This window comes from Spermophilus citellus, assembly GCF_964194105.1.
Source record: "Spermophilus citellus genome assembly, chromosome: 1".
Lineage (NCBI taxonomy): Eukaryota > Metazoa > Chordata > Mammalia > Rodentia > Sciuridae > Spermophilus > Spermophilus citellus.
In genome coordinates this window covers 256,198,980-256,218,572 of record NC_138182.1, presented here as the reverse complement: position 1 = coordinate 256,218,572, position 19,593 = coordinate 256,198,980, and the positions used below count along the sequence as shown (strand labels likewise).

The following is a 19,593-nucleotide window of genomic DNA, read 5'->3' as shown; positions in this document are numbered from 1 at the left end:
CACACAAAAAATAAACAAACAAAAACCTAATAACACCCCCATAATATGCCTAATCAAAGCCTTTGAGCTTGGAGTAAGTTAGCTACAAATATTACAAAGTTGTAATACGTATACAATATGTATTTATGTTACATAATTGCAGAAGGGCAATGCCATGTATTGCTTTTTAGATAAAATAGCTTTGATATGTGATAAGGACTGAAGTATCCAATAGTGTAGAGAAAGCCCACAGAATCAGTAAGTGAAGCAGAGCCTGGAGATATTTTAATAACAGAATGGAAAGGACATTGGGATCTTCTGGACTCAAAAAGGAAGTTAAGTAAGATGAAGAGCAATGAAGAAATGACTTCAGCAGGAAGATGGCTTTTGTGTTAATATGATGAGCTTGATGGAGGGGAGAAAGCAAAAGGCCATTGAAAAAGGCTTTAAAATCCTTAAAAAGTGTTTTCAAAATCGAAGCCACAAAGAAATATTTCTAAGATATATAAGCAAAGAAGTGATACATGAACTCTCACACAAAGAGAAAAAATAACTGAATTAAAGAAATCATGCTCTGTTTATCATTAGAGTATGAAAAATCTTGAAAGGAAAATGAAGTTATGAGAAGATGAAAAAATAAGCAGATCAAGTCTTTATTACTTAAATTTTTGACATTAGTGACAGTCTTTAACCATAGTTGTGAAAGAATCCTAAAGCTACCATATGGTTCACATTTCTCTACTTAATTTTTGCTTTATTATTGGTCTTAGGAGCTATACAAAGAAACTGGATTTTGAAACTGTTTTGTTAATAAGAGCAACACAGAACCAAGTGTAATAGTAAACCCTTGGAAACAAAATTTTGATATGTAAGAAATATACCTTATTAACAAATATTAGATGTAATAAAATATATCATTCAATAATAATTAAAACTGCAGTTTTAGTTTAAGAAAGTCCCATTTGTTGATTCTTGTTTCTTGTGCTATGGGTGTCCTGTTAAGGAATTTTGAGCCCGTCCCCACAATCTGTAGATCGAAGCCAACTTTTTCTTCTATCAGACGGAGAGTCTCTGATTTGATATCTAGCTCCTTTATCCACTTTGAGTTGACTTTTGTGCGTGGCGAGAGTAGGGGATTCAGTTTCATTTTGTTGCATATGGATTTCCAGTTTTCCCAACACCATTTGTTGAAGATGCTATCCTTTCTCCATTGCATGTTTTTAGCTCCTTTATCAAATATAAGATAGTTGTAGCTTTGTGGATTAGTCTCTGTGTCCTCTATTCTGTACCATTGGTCCACCCACCTGTTCTGGTACCAGTACCATGCTGTTTTTATTACTATTGCTCTGCAATATAGTTTGAAATCTGGTATCGCTATACCACCTGATTCACACTTCCTGATTAGAATTGTTTTTGCTATTCTGGGTCTTTTATTTTTCCATATGAATTTCATGATTGCTTTATCTATTTCTACAAGAAATGCCATTGGGATTTTGATTGGCATTGCATTGAACCTATAGAGAACTTTTGGTAATATCGCCATTTTGATGATGTTAGTTCTGCCTATCCATGATCAAGGTATATTTTTCCATCTTCTAAGATCCTCTTCTATTTCTTTCTTTAGGGTTCTGTAGTTTTCATTGTATAGGTCTTTCACCTCTTTTGTTAGGTTGATTCCCAAGTATTTTATTTTTTTTGAGGATATTGTGAATGGAGTGTTTTTCCTCATTTCCATTTCAGAAGTTTTGTTGCTGATATACAGAAATGCCTTTGATTTATGTGTGTTGATTTTATATCCTGCCACTTTGCTGAATTCATTTATTAGTTCTAGTAGTTTTTTTGTAGACCCTTTTGGGTCTTCTAGGTATAGAATCATGTCATCTGCAAATAGTGATAATTTAAGTTCTTCTTTTCCTATTTTTATGCCTTTAATTTCTTTCGTCTGTCTAATTGCTCTGGCCAGTGTTTCGAGAACTATATTGAATAGAAGTGGTGATAGGGGGCATCCCTGTCTTGTTCCAGATTTTAGAGGGAATGCCTTCAATTTTTCTCCATTCAGAATGATGCTAGCCTGAGGCTTAGCATAGATAGCTTTTACAATGTCGAGGTAAGTTCCTGTTATCCCTAGTTTTTCTAATGTTTTGAACATAAAGGGATGCTGTACTTTGTCAAATGCTTTTTCTGCATCTATCGAGATGATCATATGGTTCTTATCTTTAAGTCTATTAATGCGGTGATTAACATTTATTGATTTCTGTATATTGAACCATCCTTGCATCCCAGGGATGAATCCTACTTGATCATGGTGCACAATTTTTTTGATGTGCCTTTGTATCTGATTTGCCAGAATTTTATTGAGGATTTTTGCATCTAGGTTCATTAGAGATATTGGTCTGTAGTTTTCTTTCTTTGAGGTGTCTTTGTCTGGTTTAAAAGTTTTTTCTCAGCAAGAGAAACAATAAGAGAGGTAAATAGGGAGCCCACATCATGGGAACAAATTTTTACTCCTCACACTTCAGATAGAGCCCTAATATCCAGAGTATACAAAGAACTCAAAAAATTAGACAATAAGAAAACAAACAACCCAATCAACAAATGGGCCAAGGACATGAACAAACACTTCACAGAGGACACACAATCAATCAACAAGTACATGAAAAAATGCTCACCATCTCTAGCAGTCAAGGAAATGCAAATCAAAACCACCCTAAGATACCACCTCACCCCAGTAAGATTGGCAGCCATGACGAAGTCAAACAACAACGAGTGCTGGCGAGGATGTGGGGAAAAGGGTACTCTTGTACACTGCTGGTGGGACTGCAAACAGGTGCGGCCAATTTGGAAAGCAGTATGGAGATTCCTGGGAAAGCTGGGAATGGAACCACCATTTGACCCAGCTATTGCCCTTCTCGGACTATTTCCTAAAAACCTTAAAAGAGCACACTACAGGGATACTGCCACATCGATGTTCATAGCAGCACAATTCACAATTGCTAGACTGTGGAATCAACCTAGATGCCCTTCAATAGATGAATGGATAAAAAAAATGTGGCATTTATACACCATGGAGTATTACGCAGCACTAAAAAATGACAAAATCACAGAATTTGCAGGGAAATGGATGGCACTAGAGCAGATTATGCTTAGTGAAGCTAGCCAATCCCTAAAAAACAAATACCAAATGTCTTCTTTGATATAATGAGAGCAACTAAGAACAGAACAGGGAGGAAGAGCAGGAAGAAAAGTTTAACGTTAAACAGAGACATGAGGCGGGAGGGAAAGGGAGAAAAAAAAGGAAATCACATGGAAATGGAGGGAGACCCTCATTGTTATACAAAATTATATATAAGAGGTTATTAGGGGAATGGGATAACAAACATGGAGGGAAATGAATTACAGTAGATGGGGTAGAGAGAGAAGATGGGAGGGGAGGGGAGGGGGGATAGTAGAGGATAGGAAAGGTAGCAGAATACAACAGTCACTAATATGGCAGTATGTAAAAATGTGATGTGTAACCGATGTGATTCTGCAATCTGTATTTGGGGTAAAAATGGGAGTTCATAACCCACTTGATTCTAATGTATGAAATATGATTTGTCAAGAGCTTTGTAATGTTGTGAACATCCAATAAATCAAAAAAAAATAAAATAAAAGATTGTTTCAAATATAAAAAACTGCAGTTTTATTGAAGTAATGAATTGAAGTAATTGAATAATGCAAAAATAATATAATTTTTTATTTGAACCTGCATAAAGAGAATAAAATTTTAAATTTCTTCCCTCAAGCACCAAGTATAGATTTTTTAAGTAACTGACAATCACACAACTTGGAATAAAAACAGTGATAAACTTATGAGCACAATATATATAAATGTACTTGATGAGAATCCATATCATTACAGAACAATGGAAATGTTGGAAGAAATGATATCCACATTGATTCATGAAATAATATTCTCATAATAGTGTTAGTGGGAAACCAAAGTTATACTGAAATACTTACACCACTGCAAAACATGACATCCTATTTAAAGGTTTGTATACATAGAACTATGAAAAAGTGGAAGTGAAAAGACAAAGGGAAGGAAGGAAAGAAGGAAGGAGAAAGAGAGGGGGGAGAGAGAGAGAAAAAATCAAAGAGTGCATTGAAACCATTCCTGAAAAATAAATGATAGATATTTATACATGAAGAGATTTGTAGTAATAGGCTTGTGAAACATTAAGGCACTGGCAACTAAACAGGGGAAGTCCAACAGTCAGATACAGGCAATAGCAAAAAAGAAAAGTCAGTGCATATGCACATGATTCATGATGGTATGATGGCCATTAAGAAATCAAATCAAGAGACAACTAGTTAGACTGTCAGTTAAGGAATTGGTTTTGGCTAAAAGAAACTAAACTCTGCCATGAGAGAGACCATTACAAAACTTCATCTCTTCCAGATTACCTTATTAAAGTCTCAAAAGGAAATTCATGAGTAACCAATCCTTTGAATAAATAGATGAGGTCAGCTGAATTTGAAAGTCTAAATATTTATTTATTTGTTTAAGTATTTATATATTTATATATTTAAGTATTTATATATATATTATATGTTTTAAGTATTTGTATATTTATATCTATATCTATCTTTATTTTTCTTTATTTTTATGTGGTGCTGAGGATCAAACCCAGTGCCTCATAGGTTCAAGGCAAGCGCTCTACCACTGAGCCACAACCCCAGTCTTGAAAGTCTAAATATTTATTAAAAGTTTGTTAGTTTGCTTATTTTTGGTATCAGGAATTGAACCCAATGGCAAATAACCACTGAGCCATGTCCTTGGCCATTTTTATTTATTTATTTTTATATTGAGACAGAGTCTTGCTAAATTTATTAGGGCCTCATAAATTTGCTGAGGGTGACTTTGAACTTGTGATGCTCCTACCTCAGCTTCCTGAACTGCTGGGATTACAGGCATGTACCACCATGCCCAGATAGGCTCTTAGTTTAAAGGTGCTCAATTTTTTTTGTGTGGAATATTTTGATAAAGTTATTTGACAATATATGTTAGAATTCTTAATGTGCCATATCTTATTTGATTAATCAGAAATTATAGGGATAAAATCAACTGAAAGAAATGTTTACATATTTAATGGAGGATTTAAGGGAATATTAAATGCACTCTGTTAAGATGAATGAACAATGGAAAGTTATTGATGCACTTGAAAGGATGTGAACTCTTGCCAAGATCTACATCATGTTTATTACCATGTAACAGGAATAGTGAGTATATAATTCATATGTATTGAATATATATATATATATATATATATATATCTATATATAGTTTATAGAAAGTGAAAGAGGTTTTTATTCTGATAATAATTAAGTAATATAAATGGGCTGTTGAAATTCCAATGCAATTTTTTGAAAAAAATTATAAAGGACAATTAGATTTGTAGGGAAATATAGATATGTTTATTGAAACTGTAGTTACTATAACTTCAGTATTAGATGTAAAAATTTATACTTGCATATGAGGTATTTTGTAAAAAGGAAAGGAGAATCAGAAATCCAGAAAAAAAATGTAGTAAGTTTTCCTTCTTTTTTTGCACTACAGGCATAGAAAGAATGTAGAAATAAATTAATTTTATCTTTAAAGCCTCATCCCCTTTTGAATCTTTTTATATATCCTAATGATCTTTTTCTCCATATTTTCACTGACTGTGCTCTTTAAACTTTGAAAATAGAAACCCTCCTGCTTATGCCTAACACAGTAAATCACACATTATTGAAATGTGCATGCTTCAATATGGCTGAAAGTATTAATTTGAGTTATTTGTATTTTAAAAGCTTGCTTACTAACAAAATATTGCCTCAGTTTAATTGATTTCAGGTAGTAAAATGAGACCAAGTGGACAAACCAAATAAAGTAATCATTCTGTGGGTCAGAGATGCCACTTGACTGGTCCTTCTCATAACCTGTAACACCTGAAACAGGTGTTGAACAGATTATCTGAGTTTATAGGGCAAATCTCCCAGGACTGTGTTCCATGATGACACATTGTTGACTTCAAATTGTCTCTGGCGGGAGTTCTTATGCCATAGAAGTTGACAAACACTAAAACTCAGGGCTTATACCTGCATTCCCTCCCTACTCAATATGTATGTTTATAGTCATACCCTACCAAGGTATGAATGGGAATTATGATAACAGTATAGACATCATAGTTCTAATGTGATGATAAAAATATTTAATGATGGGAAAGATTTTAGAAACATGCTACAAAATGTAAAGCAGTTTAGAAATGATTCCTAAAAATGTTTATTCTCCTTGAAGGGTAATATCTATTTAAAAATGTCTTTCTTTCCTCCATATTCATGTCCATTGACATTCTAAAAGCTTTATACATTTATTCCATGTTATTTCTGTGACAGATAATAATGTACTCACTCCCTGTGAGAGATAGACATGACCCTGTCTCTTCTTGCAGAAGAGCATGAGGAAGACATTGCAGGTACCTCAGAGAGAAGTACTACAGGAGACTCAGCACACAATAACAGTAATACAGAGAAGAAATATGTGTGCGATCTCTGTTATTGAAGACTATAGTAGTTGTGAAAATGATAATATGTGTATAGATTTGAACAATTTTATTGGATAAATGGTGGTATTTATTTTCTATCAATGGAGGATTTTAATTTATGGAACTGGAGAAATACTACTTGTTGAGACAGTGCGTATTAGAAATCTTTTGGGGGACATGGCAATCCTATAGGCTCTATGTGGAATGCATCAAAATCAATGCCTTGAAGTTTTGAAACATCATAATATTTTGCCAAGTATGAAACTCAGAAGTTGTATATAGAGAAATTTAAAATATTTTAAAAAATTAGTGTGAAGATAGTAAATGAAGTCAAGAGGATAGATGAAATTAACTAGAAGAGAAAAATCAAAGGGGCGTCTGGAGACAATGGCTCTTGACCATGATTGTCAATAGAACCAGAAGGAGTGTAAAAAATCCTGTTATTCAGGTCTAAACACAGAACCACTAAGGTAACTCCTCTTTGGGTTACTCTTGGGCTGAAGCGTTGTATCCAAATCTTTCCATATGATGCTAACATGCAGCAGGAATTTTATCTGATCTTGAGAACATAACAAAGGGCATTGGGGAGGGGACAGCTGTGAAGTGGGAGAAACCAGAACTCTATATAGAGAGTGTAAGAAGTGTTAGAATTGTGCTGCAAAAAAGAGGGAATGATCAAGAGGGTTGAATGATGCAGAAAAAATTGTTAAGAATTTAATGACAAAGAAATAAAACTGGCAATATCAGAGGAAATCTTTAACAGAATAGTGGCTTCAAAAACCAGCCTAAATCTACATGTGGCTTGCTTGTTAGGTAGAAATAGGTCACAGTGACAATACAGGAGAAATTATGTTAAAAGGGGGACAGTAATTAAAAGAGTGCCTGGATTCAGTTTGGAGCAAAAGAAAAAACTTTGTGAAATAATAAAATGTAAACACTGTCTATTCTTGGGAATATCTCAGTTAAGAAGAATATTGATTGTGAAAACAGACTGTGTGATAAATTGTACCAGTATTTGCATATTGCTGGAGTTCAATAGTAAGAAGGGAAGATGAAGGATATCTCAATTGAAATTGGCTAAAAAGCTGGAGGGGGATGCTTACAGATGTAATAAAAGTTTACTATTGAAGTTTTTACCATGATGCTAAAATGCAGTGAATATTATCTAGCCAAGTATTGTTCCAAGTCAAATGTAGAATTTAAAATGAAAATGTCAGGATGCATTTAAGACTGTTTGAGTCATTAGTCAGAACAAGATATTTTGTGATTTTTTTTAAAAAACACTTTTTTATAGAGTATGGGGAATAATAGAAAAGTTTATGCAGAGGTATTCTTTGAGAGAGTGATGAAGAGTCCCCATATAATCAAAGTAAGGAATGTGGTTGCTCTTTTTCTGGTCTCAGGTATGTGGAGAAGAGCCTCCCCGGCAACCAGGACAGATCACAATGGCTGCTGTTATTTTCCCAGACAGGGAGCAAATCCTTGGGATAATGTTTTCCATATGTTTAAGAATGTTGAAGTACCCAAGGAAAGGTGTTTGTAAAAATAATTACATGATAACGAAAGGAAGGGTAAAGATGTGGCTGCAGAAGGGAAAAATACCCAAGAGTCATTTTAAGTCCTACAAAGGAGATTTTCCTCATATTGAGAATCTGTGTGTGGAGTGCATCACTGAAGGATCTGGAGGGTGCGGCAGTGTTCTATCAAAGTAGAGGCAATTCCTTGCTCTTGGGGGTTGCAAGATGAGATGCTTCCAAGAGCCCTTCACTCACTGCCACTCAGATAAATCAGACCTGGAGAAGCAAAACTATACCTTAAAACAAGGACACACCAAACCCCTAGCTTTGCTGTGTCCTACAGTTGGGGAGTAATACATTGGAGAATTAATGGGGAACAAAAAACTGACCACTATATTGTAGTTACTGCTGCAGATGATGTTCGGGCTTAACATTGTTTTCATCCAAGGAAAGTCATTCACTGAGGAAATGGAGAGGGGCAGAAGGAGAAAAATGAACATGCTGTACCTATTCCAATAACAGGAATATTAGTGAGGGATTGTTTGCAGGTTTGGGAAAGTGAAAAATCTACATAACACCATTCTAATTTCATTCTGTGAAATACAGTTCACAGTCTTTATCTGGGAAAAGAATTAGTGAAGTTAGTAAAGCTGAGTTTGTGGAGAGTGGATTGGTTTAAAATAGAAATGAAAAGAGAATGGTAGTTACTTTAGCATCTGCATACTCTGCAAGCAATGAGGAAGGTGAATTCGAGGTTAATGATCATAATTTAAACCAATATCTAGCTGTCTTTCTTGTTTTTTTCTTAGTCATATGTCTCTCCTCTTTAGAAGATTAATTATGACTATTAAGGGTTGGCTTTTGTCAGATATAGTAATAAAAGAATGTCAGAAACCAGGCACGGCACGGCGGCTTACCCCTGTAATGCCAGCAGCTTGGGAGGCTGAGGCAGGGGAATCACAAGTTCAAATCCAGCCTCAGCAATTTAGCAAGACCCTGAGCAACTCAGCAAGACCCTGTCTCTAAATGAAATATGATAAAGGGCTGGGGATGTGGCTGGGGATGTTTAAGCATCCCTGAATTCAATCCCTGGTACAAAAAAAGGAGGGGGGCATTGAAAATATATGTAGGCCACAGGTTAATATTTTATTGACATGATAATCAAGCTTTTCAAGTGGATATGGAAAGGACAGGAACAAGATGAGAATCTATACAGATTAATATACCAGTGGTCGTTCTGATATTGGAGTTGATAGATCCCAGTGGGAGTAGCTGAACAAAGAAAATTATAAGACAGGGAAATTCTTAGCCTATTAGCTTTTTCATGTGGTTGTTTCTGTGGATTGATTCTATGGATTGATGGTTCTGTGGATTGTTTCCTATTAGATGACCTCACAGACCCAATATCAAGTTGGCTCTGTTCAGTCTCTCAGTCTAAAAATCACACACAGAATGGAATTATAAACATTGCTTCAGACCTTTGAGGTTGCCATGCTAGATTAATATTTGTGATTTTTCAGTTAAATTTTTCAGTGACACTAAATTGTTAACACTCCTAGATATGTTTAAACTCATTTGAACATTACACAATATATACATATTTTTAAAAGATGTGGAACCTCATAAATATGTACAAATTTATGCTCTTATGTAATCATTCATAAGAAAATTATTGAATTCTGAAAAAGACAAAACTATAAAAAATCTGTTTATCCATTTTTATATTGTCTTCATCATCTTGTGGACAAAGCTACTAGAAGCTGCAGTTGGACCTAATCTCTTACCTGAATTATAGGCATGCTAAGTAATTAACTTACTATATAAATATGATTTACATCTGGCCCTATATTTTTGCATTGTTTTATTTGCATAGAACCAGAAGTTTTAGATGGATGAGTTCTTATCACTCTTAGAAAAGATTCATTGCTATCATTACATAGAATTTATAAAACTTAATCCATTAATTTTAGATATATACTTAGCAATTCATGTACATGCATGTACAGTTTAGAAGGAACATTTATAACCTTTGTAAACATTCTTTTCTCTTTTAGTTTTTGAGAACTGAGATTGTATTAGATATAAGCATTTCTAACTTGCACTAGATTTTACAAACATTTTGTTTTCCTTTCCTCTTCTGAATTCTTTGAATTTCCTTTTTTTTCTACTATTGTATTTTAAAGGGGGAATAATTTAACTAAAATAGTAAAGTTGTTGGTGCCCAATCCTTGACATTTTAAAACGTGTTCAGCCTCTGCACTTTTACTAAGTCAATCATTGCTAGAAAATGTTTCTCTTTCAATTGATACAAGTTTTTAAATGGCTTTAGGTAATGATAAGTTTGTGAGCATATTTAAGATGAAAAATTTCAAAACTTTTTTAGAAAACTTATATCAGTAGAGTAGAATGAACACTAGTTCTCTTCACATTTATTGTCACTGGTCTCATAGACATTCTGAGAATGAGTAGGATAGATTTGTCATTCCTGAGGTCCTATTTACAGATGTTGAATGTGTTTGGTTAAAGCCCAGCTTGAATTCAATTTTGTCATCAGAAAGGTCTTTTCTTGTGGACTTTATTTTTTTAATTAAAAAACTGCTTTAGGATTTTGAAGACAGAGGACATAAAATATTACTAAACTATAAAAATATTTTATTATTCCTGAATTCTCCAATTTTCAGAAGAAGAAAATAAATATTTCAGTAAAATTTAAAATAATTTTTCAACATTCTCTCACTTTCTTTCATTCTCACACATTTATATGCAGCTTTCTTTTTCTTATTGTTATTCATATAGAAAAAAATATTATATTGCATATTCATGGGGACATTATCAATAAAAATATCATTTCAAATTTAATTAGTTGTAATGGATAATATACATTATATTATTATATATACATATATATATATATATAATACTAAATTTTATTTACTATTGCACCAGTGAATTTTTGAAAATCAATCTACAAGGTTAATCAAAATTATTATTACACTGATCTTACAAATAAAAGACTCACTAAATATTTTGTCCAAGGTCACAGAGATATAGGTAAAGTTTCTATAAAGTTCTTCTTTTTTTTTATTTACAAAGATGTTGTTTGCTTTCTCTTGGTATGTTCTTTACATACTACATTATTTGTGTATTATTACATTTGCTTAAGAAATCAAATCATATGCAGTTAGGTGCAATTAGATGGCATTTCAAGGAAAAAGCATACAGGATCATTATTTAAACAATTCTATGTCTAAATCTAATTATGCAATCTACAGTTAGGTGATTGTGTATGTATATGCATGTACATACACATTCTGAATATTAAATGTAAACTTTAAAAAAAAAATAGTATGATTATTTAAGTGGGCTCAAGGATACAGTTTTGAGTTCTTAAAGTCTTTAATAATTCTTATCAATTTATTCTTAAACATATCGTATTTCTAGCATTCTAGTATTTAAATTTTTTATTTGTTCTTTTTAGTTATACATGACATTAAAATATATTTTGACATATTATACATACATGGAGTATAACTTCCCATTTTTTTGGTTTCCAATGTGGAGTTATAGTGGTTGTATATTTATATAAGAAATTAGGAAAGTTATGTCCAAATTATTCTGTGGTCTTTCCTATTCCCATCTCTCCCTTCCCTTTATTCTCATTTATCTAATCCAATGAACTTCTAGTATTTTTAAGCACCAATTATTACCTGTCATATACAAATGATCTTTATAAATAGTTTAATGTTGAGCTCTTACACAATTTTTTTTGTTATCTGAAGACTTATTGGTTTAAATATAAAATGTATTTCAAAAGTAAATTTGTAACAATTTATTTCATCTTTTTAAAAAAATTTCACATTACTGAAAGATTTCATGATATTTATAATGTGTTCATTCGTTTAATATATTTGGTTATATCTTATATTTTCTCAGTAAATTAAAGCATTATTTATATTCTTTTAAATAAATATATCTCTCTTGATAATTTCATTAATGCTTCTGAATTTTCTAAAAGGGAAAAATTGAAGGAAAGTTTATAAATTTGATCACTTAAATTCCACTTTAAATCATTACCTGTAATATTTCTTCTTTCCCAAGGGATTTTGGGAAAGCATCATTTGTGCATTCGATGAATATGTAAATATATATTTTACTGTGTGTACAATCTCTTGTCATCTGTTTTATTTCTTAATCTGTGTTGTACAGGTAGTGCCATTAAGATATTTCATATGCATCAAAAGTAGGACACCCAGAAGATGATGGCAGTGTAATTTCATAGTACATCATAAACGATTCGACTTTGGCACAGCTGAAGATTACTTCAGAGTTCTGAATTAATCTGAATGACCCCAGCTTTATTGCTGTTGAGATTCTAGAAATGATAAAATGTCAAGTCATTGAAAATAAACCGACAAAACCTAAACAATCTGACATGACTAATGCACAGTTTCTCTTTTTCCATACTCTGTAGCCTCTATTACCAGCTGCAGTATTTTACAGAGCAATGCTTGTCTTAATGAACATGCACATCTTTCACCTTATTGAAATATATGTCTGTTATGTAAAGAACAGAAAATCCACTGTTCTGTGTATTTGAGTTTTACATGTACTAAAACCTCAATGCACAGAAGAAATGTAAGTGATAAATAATTTCTTTACTCTATTATGTCTTAATTTTAAGGGATACAGATTAGTCAAATGCTGTTACATCAACCATTTATGGACAATGCAACTCTGAATTTACCACGTTTTCCAAAGCCATTAAATATTAATGAAATTTGTGAGAATGCTCTGAGATGACAATTTTCAAAAAGAACTGCTTAGATAACTTATAACTTATATTGACAAAGTACTACAAAGGATAGCTATCTTCACATTTATTGTTAATGGCCTCATAAAGTGTTCTTTTTTAAAGCATCAAATTCATATCTCGGCATAGTGTCTTCAAGGGGGGTTATTTCATCTCTAGTCTGCATTACTTGGTACCCTTCAAAGTTTAAAGTGCTTTTTCTCACAATAGAGGGTCTCAGTTCTGGCTAGACTTTCCATACTCACTAACCATTATCCAGTAGATATGACTCTAGGCTTTATTATTTTTCTCGATATAAAATTTATTTATTTTTGCTTCTATACTTTTCAAATGAAAAGCTACCTTATGAAATCTAATACTCAACTTGAAGCTGCTCTCACTGAATATATTGGAAGGTATCTGCAGAAATACCCTATGCTCTTTATATCCTCCTATTTTTCTAAAGATATCATCCAACACCTGCCCTGCACTCCTCAGGGAGGTATCCTCACCAACCCAACAGAAATCCCCTGTATAGAGCATCATGCTATTGCTCTCAAATCAATTTTTAGCCCTTTACTTTGTAATGTTTAACAATACATTTCCTAATTAAATATACTAATAGAGGGAGATTTATAGTACTCATTCAACTTAAACCTCCATTTCTCTATTTTGTCAGCAAAAAATTTAAGACTCTAACACTGATGGACCATGAGATTGGACTGTGACTAATCATACTATCAATTTAAGGCTTGTATTGTTTCTTTTGATTTTTATCCCAATCACACAGTGAGAATCAAATGTTCTAGACTCACTTCCTAATGAATCATATTTCCATTTAATAGACATTAAAAATTTTAAAAGGAAGTGAAAAATATCTCGTATATTCTGTGCTCTGTTCCTTTTCTCTGAAATTTGAGAAGTTGAGTAAAACTTGAGTGACTATGCCCCATGCCTTACTGCCACACTAAAAATAAATTCAAGCATCTTCATGCTTGCTCAAAACTCAGGAGTCCCTCAATTCTGTACTTATTGAGAAATATTTGTGATCTGAAGAATGTAGGTGGCAATGGTCACATTAATTTCTACTAGGTACTTGTCACTATTTGATAAAAGACAGATTGCCCTTGAATGTCCCAATTCCCCCTTTATCCTTCTTGGAGACAATTGGGAACATTTAATCCTTTCATTTTTTATTTTTTTATTTGATCTGGTGGCCTAGGTTTCAAACCCTGCTTAAAATTTAGTGAACATTGAACACCTGGCAGCAACTGTGTTGTTTGGCAAATAAAACCTAATGAAAACAATACTAGTTTATGAGAAATGGCTACTTTGATTAATTACTATGACTTTCATTAAATAGGATCCCTTCATAAAGTCTATATTAGTGCTCCAACATCCTCAATAGAAAGTTTTAATATCTTTTGTTTGTATTGTATATTTAATTATTTAAACTGTATAGTGTATTTTTTAGAAAGTCATCTTACATGTATAATACTAAACAATTAATTACTGATACACAATTATTTTAGGTCACTATAAACTATACCTTCTAGCGGGACACAGTGGCTCATGCCTGTAATCCCAGCAGCTCAGGAGACTGAGGCAGGATCATTGCAAATTCAAAGTCAGCCTCAGCAAAAGCAAGGCGCTGATCAACTTGGTGAGACCTTGTCTCTAAATAAAATACAAAATAGGGCTGAGGATGTGGCTAAGTGGTTGAGTGCCCCTGAATTCAATATCTGGTACCAACCCCAAATTTTATATATATATATATATATATATATATATATATATATATATATATATATACACCTTTTTTCTTGTGCATCAAATAAACAAGATATAGGTGGATATTTAGCCCTCTTAAGACAAAATGTGTGTTCTATTGAGGTGATGTTCTTTCATTGTCAGTTAAAATAAGGCAGATTTCAACATAATTTACAAGAAAAAAATGGGAAATATTTGGGAGGTAGAGGGTAGCTGGCAAGATTTAACTGTTACCAGGGCTGATGAGATTACCAAGTTTTTCCAACTGATTGTGAAATAACTATATATTCTATAAAAATAATTGGTAATGAAAAATGAAGTGACTTAATTTACAAACAGGTATGATTAATAATTTTTCGTGCCATCTTGAAGCAAATAATTATAATTTTTAAAAGTAATTTGTTGAGTGAACTTCACCATGCAAGAAAAATCTTGAGTGCCTTCATAACTCAATATCCACATATGTACTAGAATTCTAAAAGAACTTAATCACTGCACTTGGTTTGTCCATGGGAAAGTGACATTCAAAATTTATTTATAGAATCTGAAACTGAAATTCCAGTATCAAAATTTAAACATTGAACTTCTTCATTCACTTTAGCATCTGCATTTTTAATTTCCTCCTTTTCTTTTCCTTTTTTTTAAACTTTGATTTGAATATTATTGTTTACCCCATTAATATTCACTTTGATGAGATGTTCAAATATAGTATGTCCTATTTATTTTCTTCATCTCACACTTTAAATTTTTGACAAAGGTTTTAAATTATGTCTACTAATTTTCATAGTCCTGGAATATTTTCCACAGATAAGTATTTTTTTTTTCATTTTTTCTGATCCAGTACTTATTTCATGTAATGTAAGTATTCCATTTGGTGGTAAAAATGATCATTTTAATTTTTTCTCCTTTAATAAGAAAAAGAAAAAAATTGGGGAGTTCAAACTTTATGTACTCAGTTTAAATATTAGAAAGTATGCCAAGTTAATATGTATTAAAAATGAGCTGATGCCTGGCATGCGCGCAGCTCTGGGTTCCATGCACCACATACGAGTAAAGATGTGTCCGCCGAAAAGTAAAAAATAAATATTAAAAAATTCTCTCTTTCTCTTTCTCTCTCTCTCTCCCTCTTTAAAAAAAATGAGCTGAATCTTTGTCTCCAATATGCTTTATTTAAATTCATCGAGTAGAATTTTGTATTAGTGTACAGCTTATCATTTCAGTTCATTGTAAGATAAATTTATAGTCATTGTAATAATTACTTTCTGGATACATAACCTTCACATTCATAAATAACTATCCATCTATCTTTTATCTATTTATCATCTATTTATTAATTATATATATCTTTTTGTTGTGTTTTAGATTCTATTTTATTGGTATTGATTACTTTGGTAACAATTATGAAGACTTTTACCCTCACATATAAGGTATACTCTGATATCAATCATATTAAAATATTTCCACACAGTAATTTTAATATAGCACACTATATTATTTATAATACCCATTTAAAAATCAAAAGCAGGTATACTGAAGTGAAAATGAAGTTATTATATATAATCATAATCCTTGACAGCAAATTGCCTTTGCATTTTGCTCTATAATGTTCCAAATTTGATTTACTTTGTGCAGTCTACATTTTTCAAACCTGATAATCTTCCTTTACTAGTTCACTGTCAATGCAAATTACATATATTTTATCAGGCATCTTCCATCTGAAAGTTCCTGAATCTTCTCCTGTTGGCTCAGTTATTGGAAGAATAAGAGCTGTGGATCCTGATTTTGGACAAAATGCGGAAATTGAGTACAATATTGTTCCTGGAGATGGAGGGAATTTGTTTGACATCATCACAGATGAGGATACACAAGAAGGAGTTATCAAACTGAAAAAGGTACATAAACAAAGGTTTTGACAGTTTACTATCTAATAATAATTAAAGAAAATGAAAGGGTATAAGCAATTTTAATTTTCCTTTAATTAGTAATATTTTAAATAAAAAATTAAATGTTGTAATTATGAAATATTCACTCCCACAGATAGTGTTATTCTATGATTGAACAAATATGGATTTATATTGAATAATGAAGCCTAATAGTTTGATTATGTACTTTTTTAACACTCTTATCAGAGTTTAATTTCTAGTTAATTTTATAGCAATAAATGTACAAAAATGATCAATTGAAAAATGACAAACAGTCAATAACTCTTATCCTACCAAGGTTGATCTTGACATTTCATGACTTTTTGGAGAACACAGAGTATAAATATCTAAGTTAGTACATTACTGGTGAGAGTTGATATCACAGTGGAGAAATACTATTGTGGGTAAGTTTTATTCAGTGCAGAAGTGGAAGAAATAAGAAAGGATAATAATGGACTTGAGAATTCTGTAAGAAAAAAGCCTACAGAGACTTTTATCAGTTAGGAAGTAAGGCTAGAAATATCCCAGTGAAGAGACCATTGAAATAATCCAAGAAAGAGATTTAGATGCTAATAGTAGTGAAGATTGAGAGAATTATGATTCTGGCCAAACTTTAGAGCAAGAGAAAGAAAGGGAGAATGGAAGGGGCAGCAGAGGAGGACAGCAAAGTTAGTAGGAACCTTGAAAGAAATCATTACTTGCCCAATATGTAGTTTCGTCTTTTATTGGTTAGTGGCACATGAAGGAGTGTGTAAATGTGAGAAAGAAACCTGATTCCACTGGAGGCATGTAGATTGCTTCCATTATAATGAAGAAAACTATGAATTTTGAGTAGTGAAGTGTAGCAAAAAAGTGAACCTCATTAAATTTAGGTCTTCTTTCCCCCTCTCCTTGTACAATGTATACTCTCTTAACCTCAAACTGCAGTACATGTCACGTCTGTTACTATTTATGATCATTTCAACCTAGAAGAAATATTTTTGAAGTCAGTGCTATTAATCAGTCTTTTCTTCTCATATTTGTTAGGAGCTCTGAATTTTAATAAGAAACACTATGAATTGTGATGAAAATCATCTTAAAAGTAAATGTAAGCTTCATATAGATAGTCATTTTATTTTTATTCCCACAAATGTACATAAATTGTACTTAGTCCAGAAGTTAGTTAACACACACGATACCATCTAAAATTATGCATTAATGCTGAATTTGAGAAATACACAAAGAAAAAATGTGTATGATTCTTGTTTATTTCTCTATTGTTATTTAGTATTTCTCTTTTCTACTCAGTAACATATCAGTGAATATTCTTATTAATTTTTTTGTAAAAATAATAATATTTAAATATTTTTCAAAATCAATCCAAATGAAACAACTGTAACAAATATTAATAAGCTAATAATACTAAAAATGGTAGAAAATATTTTATTTAATCAGATCTTAAAATTTAACCATTAAATTAAGTAGATTTACAAAGTTAATCTGAGGGACAGAATTAACACTAAATTATGCATATCTACATTTAAATATTCCTTCATCTTGCTATTATAAAAGTATTTTATATTCATCAATGTAGTTTTATATATTTTATATTTACTTTTATAGACACCTATTTCTCATCCATGCCTGTAAGTAATTGATGATTAGATGTCAATCATAAAAATCTTTATTTTAAAATATATTTGGAAAGAAATAGTGTTATATTTATTTATTATTTTATGATGTCAAAAATATAATGTTTTAAGAAAGTGTTGCAGTTATAAATTATAAAAAAAACTTAACTATTACTTAATCAGTAAAAATGCATTTTCAGTCCAAGGAAAGATTCATAGTGAGTAGGTGCTACATCATTTTTTGTTTGAATTTTTGAGAATTTTTAAAATTTTTTATTGGATTGACTTTGAGATTTACAAAACTATGGAAATGCCTTATTAAAATTGAATTACATAATGCAGGTAATCAATCTGGAAAATGTATCTCTACATAAGACAAACAGTGCTTCCTCCTGAGGTAAATTAATCATTCATCTTACTGGCATAAAACTTCTTGTCCAAATAAATCTGTGACTATACCTTTCCCTTCATCATTCAAGGGATATTTATGGTGTAGCCACCATGTCCCAGATCCATTTTGGACTCAAAGATAGACACATTCCCTGTTCTCCAGCTCCATCCATTCAATTGGGAAAATTGGAAAATTAACACATGAAATATCACTATCAGCAATGATAGATTCAAGCTGATAGACATAAACCAAGGTAAAGAGATACCAGGAATGTGAAAGGCAGTCTTATAGTAATGGTCAAAAAGACTTTTGGGCTATGGTGAAATATAAGCATATTTCTGAAGAAAAACAGATGAACAACAACTGTGTACATTACATGTGTTCAGAAAAACTAAGCAACAATTGCAAAATCTCCCTCTGAGGAGGGAGTGATGGACAAAGAGACGGGAAAGGTCAGCGAATAAAAGGAATGTTGATTGGAGACAAGGTCATCAATGTCCCATGATGGAGGTCTTGTAGGTCAGGTCAAGGACTCTGAGCTTGGTAATGATAAGGGGAGTTATACACAAATCACCTCTGTTCTAATAGAGTCAGTTTACTCTGTATGCTTTGAGGAAAATCAGACTTAGGAAGTAAGGCTGGAAAAAAAAAAGCCCAGTGAAAAGATCATTGAAATTAATCCAAGAAACAGATTGAGATGCTCATAGAAGTAAAGACTTCGAGAATTGGTGATTCTGGCTAAATTTTAAAGAAACAGTCAAAACATATTGTTATAACTATTTTCATCAAGTAGAAAATTACACCAAGCAATTCAGTACTTTAAAAGCCTGAGAGAATGAATACTTGGAGTCACTTTTAATGTTATAACTTGCTGTGATCTCTAAATAAGGATCCACCAGGGGCAATTACTACCTAGTAACCTATTCTGCTGAAAAATAAAACTGCAATCTATAGACTACATCTATTAAATCTAAGAAGTAAGTTTTGCAACACAATTTTTGAATTATCTAACATCTATCTACGTGTTGGATTGTATGAAATGAGCTTAT

The 19,593-nt window shown here is 32.1% G+C and overlaps 1 protein-coding gene across 2 annotated transcripts in view; it reads left to right on the top strand.

The window, feature by feature from the left end:
• The window catches only part of CDH12 (cadherin 12), a gene marked incomplete at both ends in the record, with an annotated part of 300,498 nt that overhangs the window by 216,273 nt on the left and 64,632 nt on the right, over positions 1 to 19,593 (top strand). For both annotated transcript variants that reach the window (XM_081301963.1, XM_081301962.1), the window contains one exon: positions 16,326 to 16,513. In XM_081301963.1, the coding sequence (XP_081158089.1) occupies positions 16,326 to 16,513 (188 nt within the window). The remainder of the gene's footprint in view (positions 1 to 16,325; positions 16,514 to 19,593) is intronic.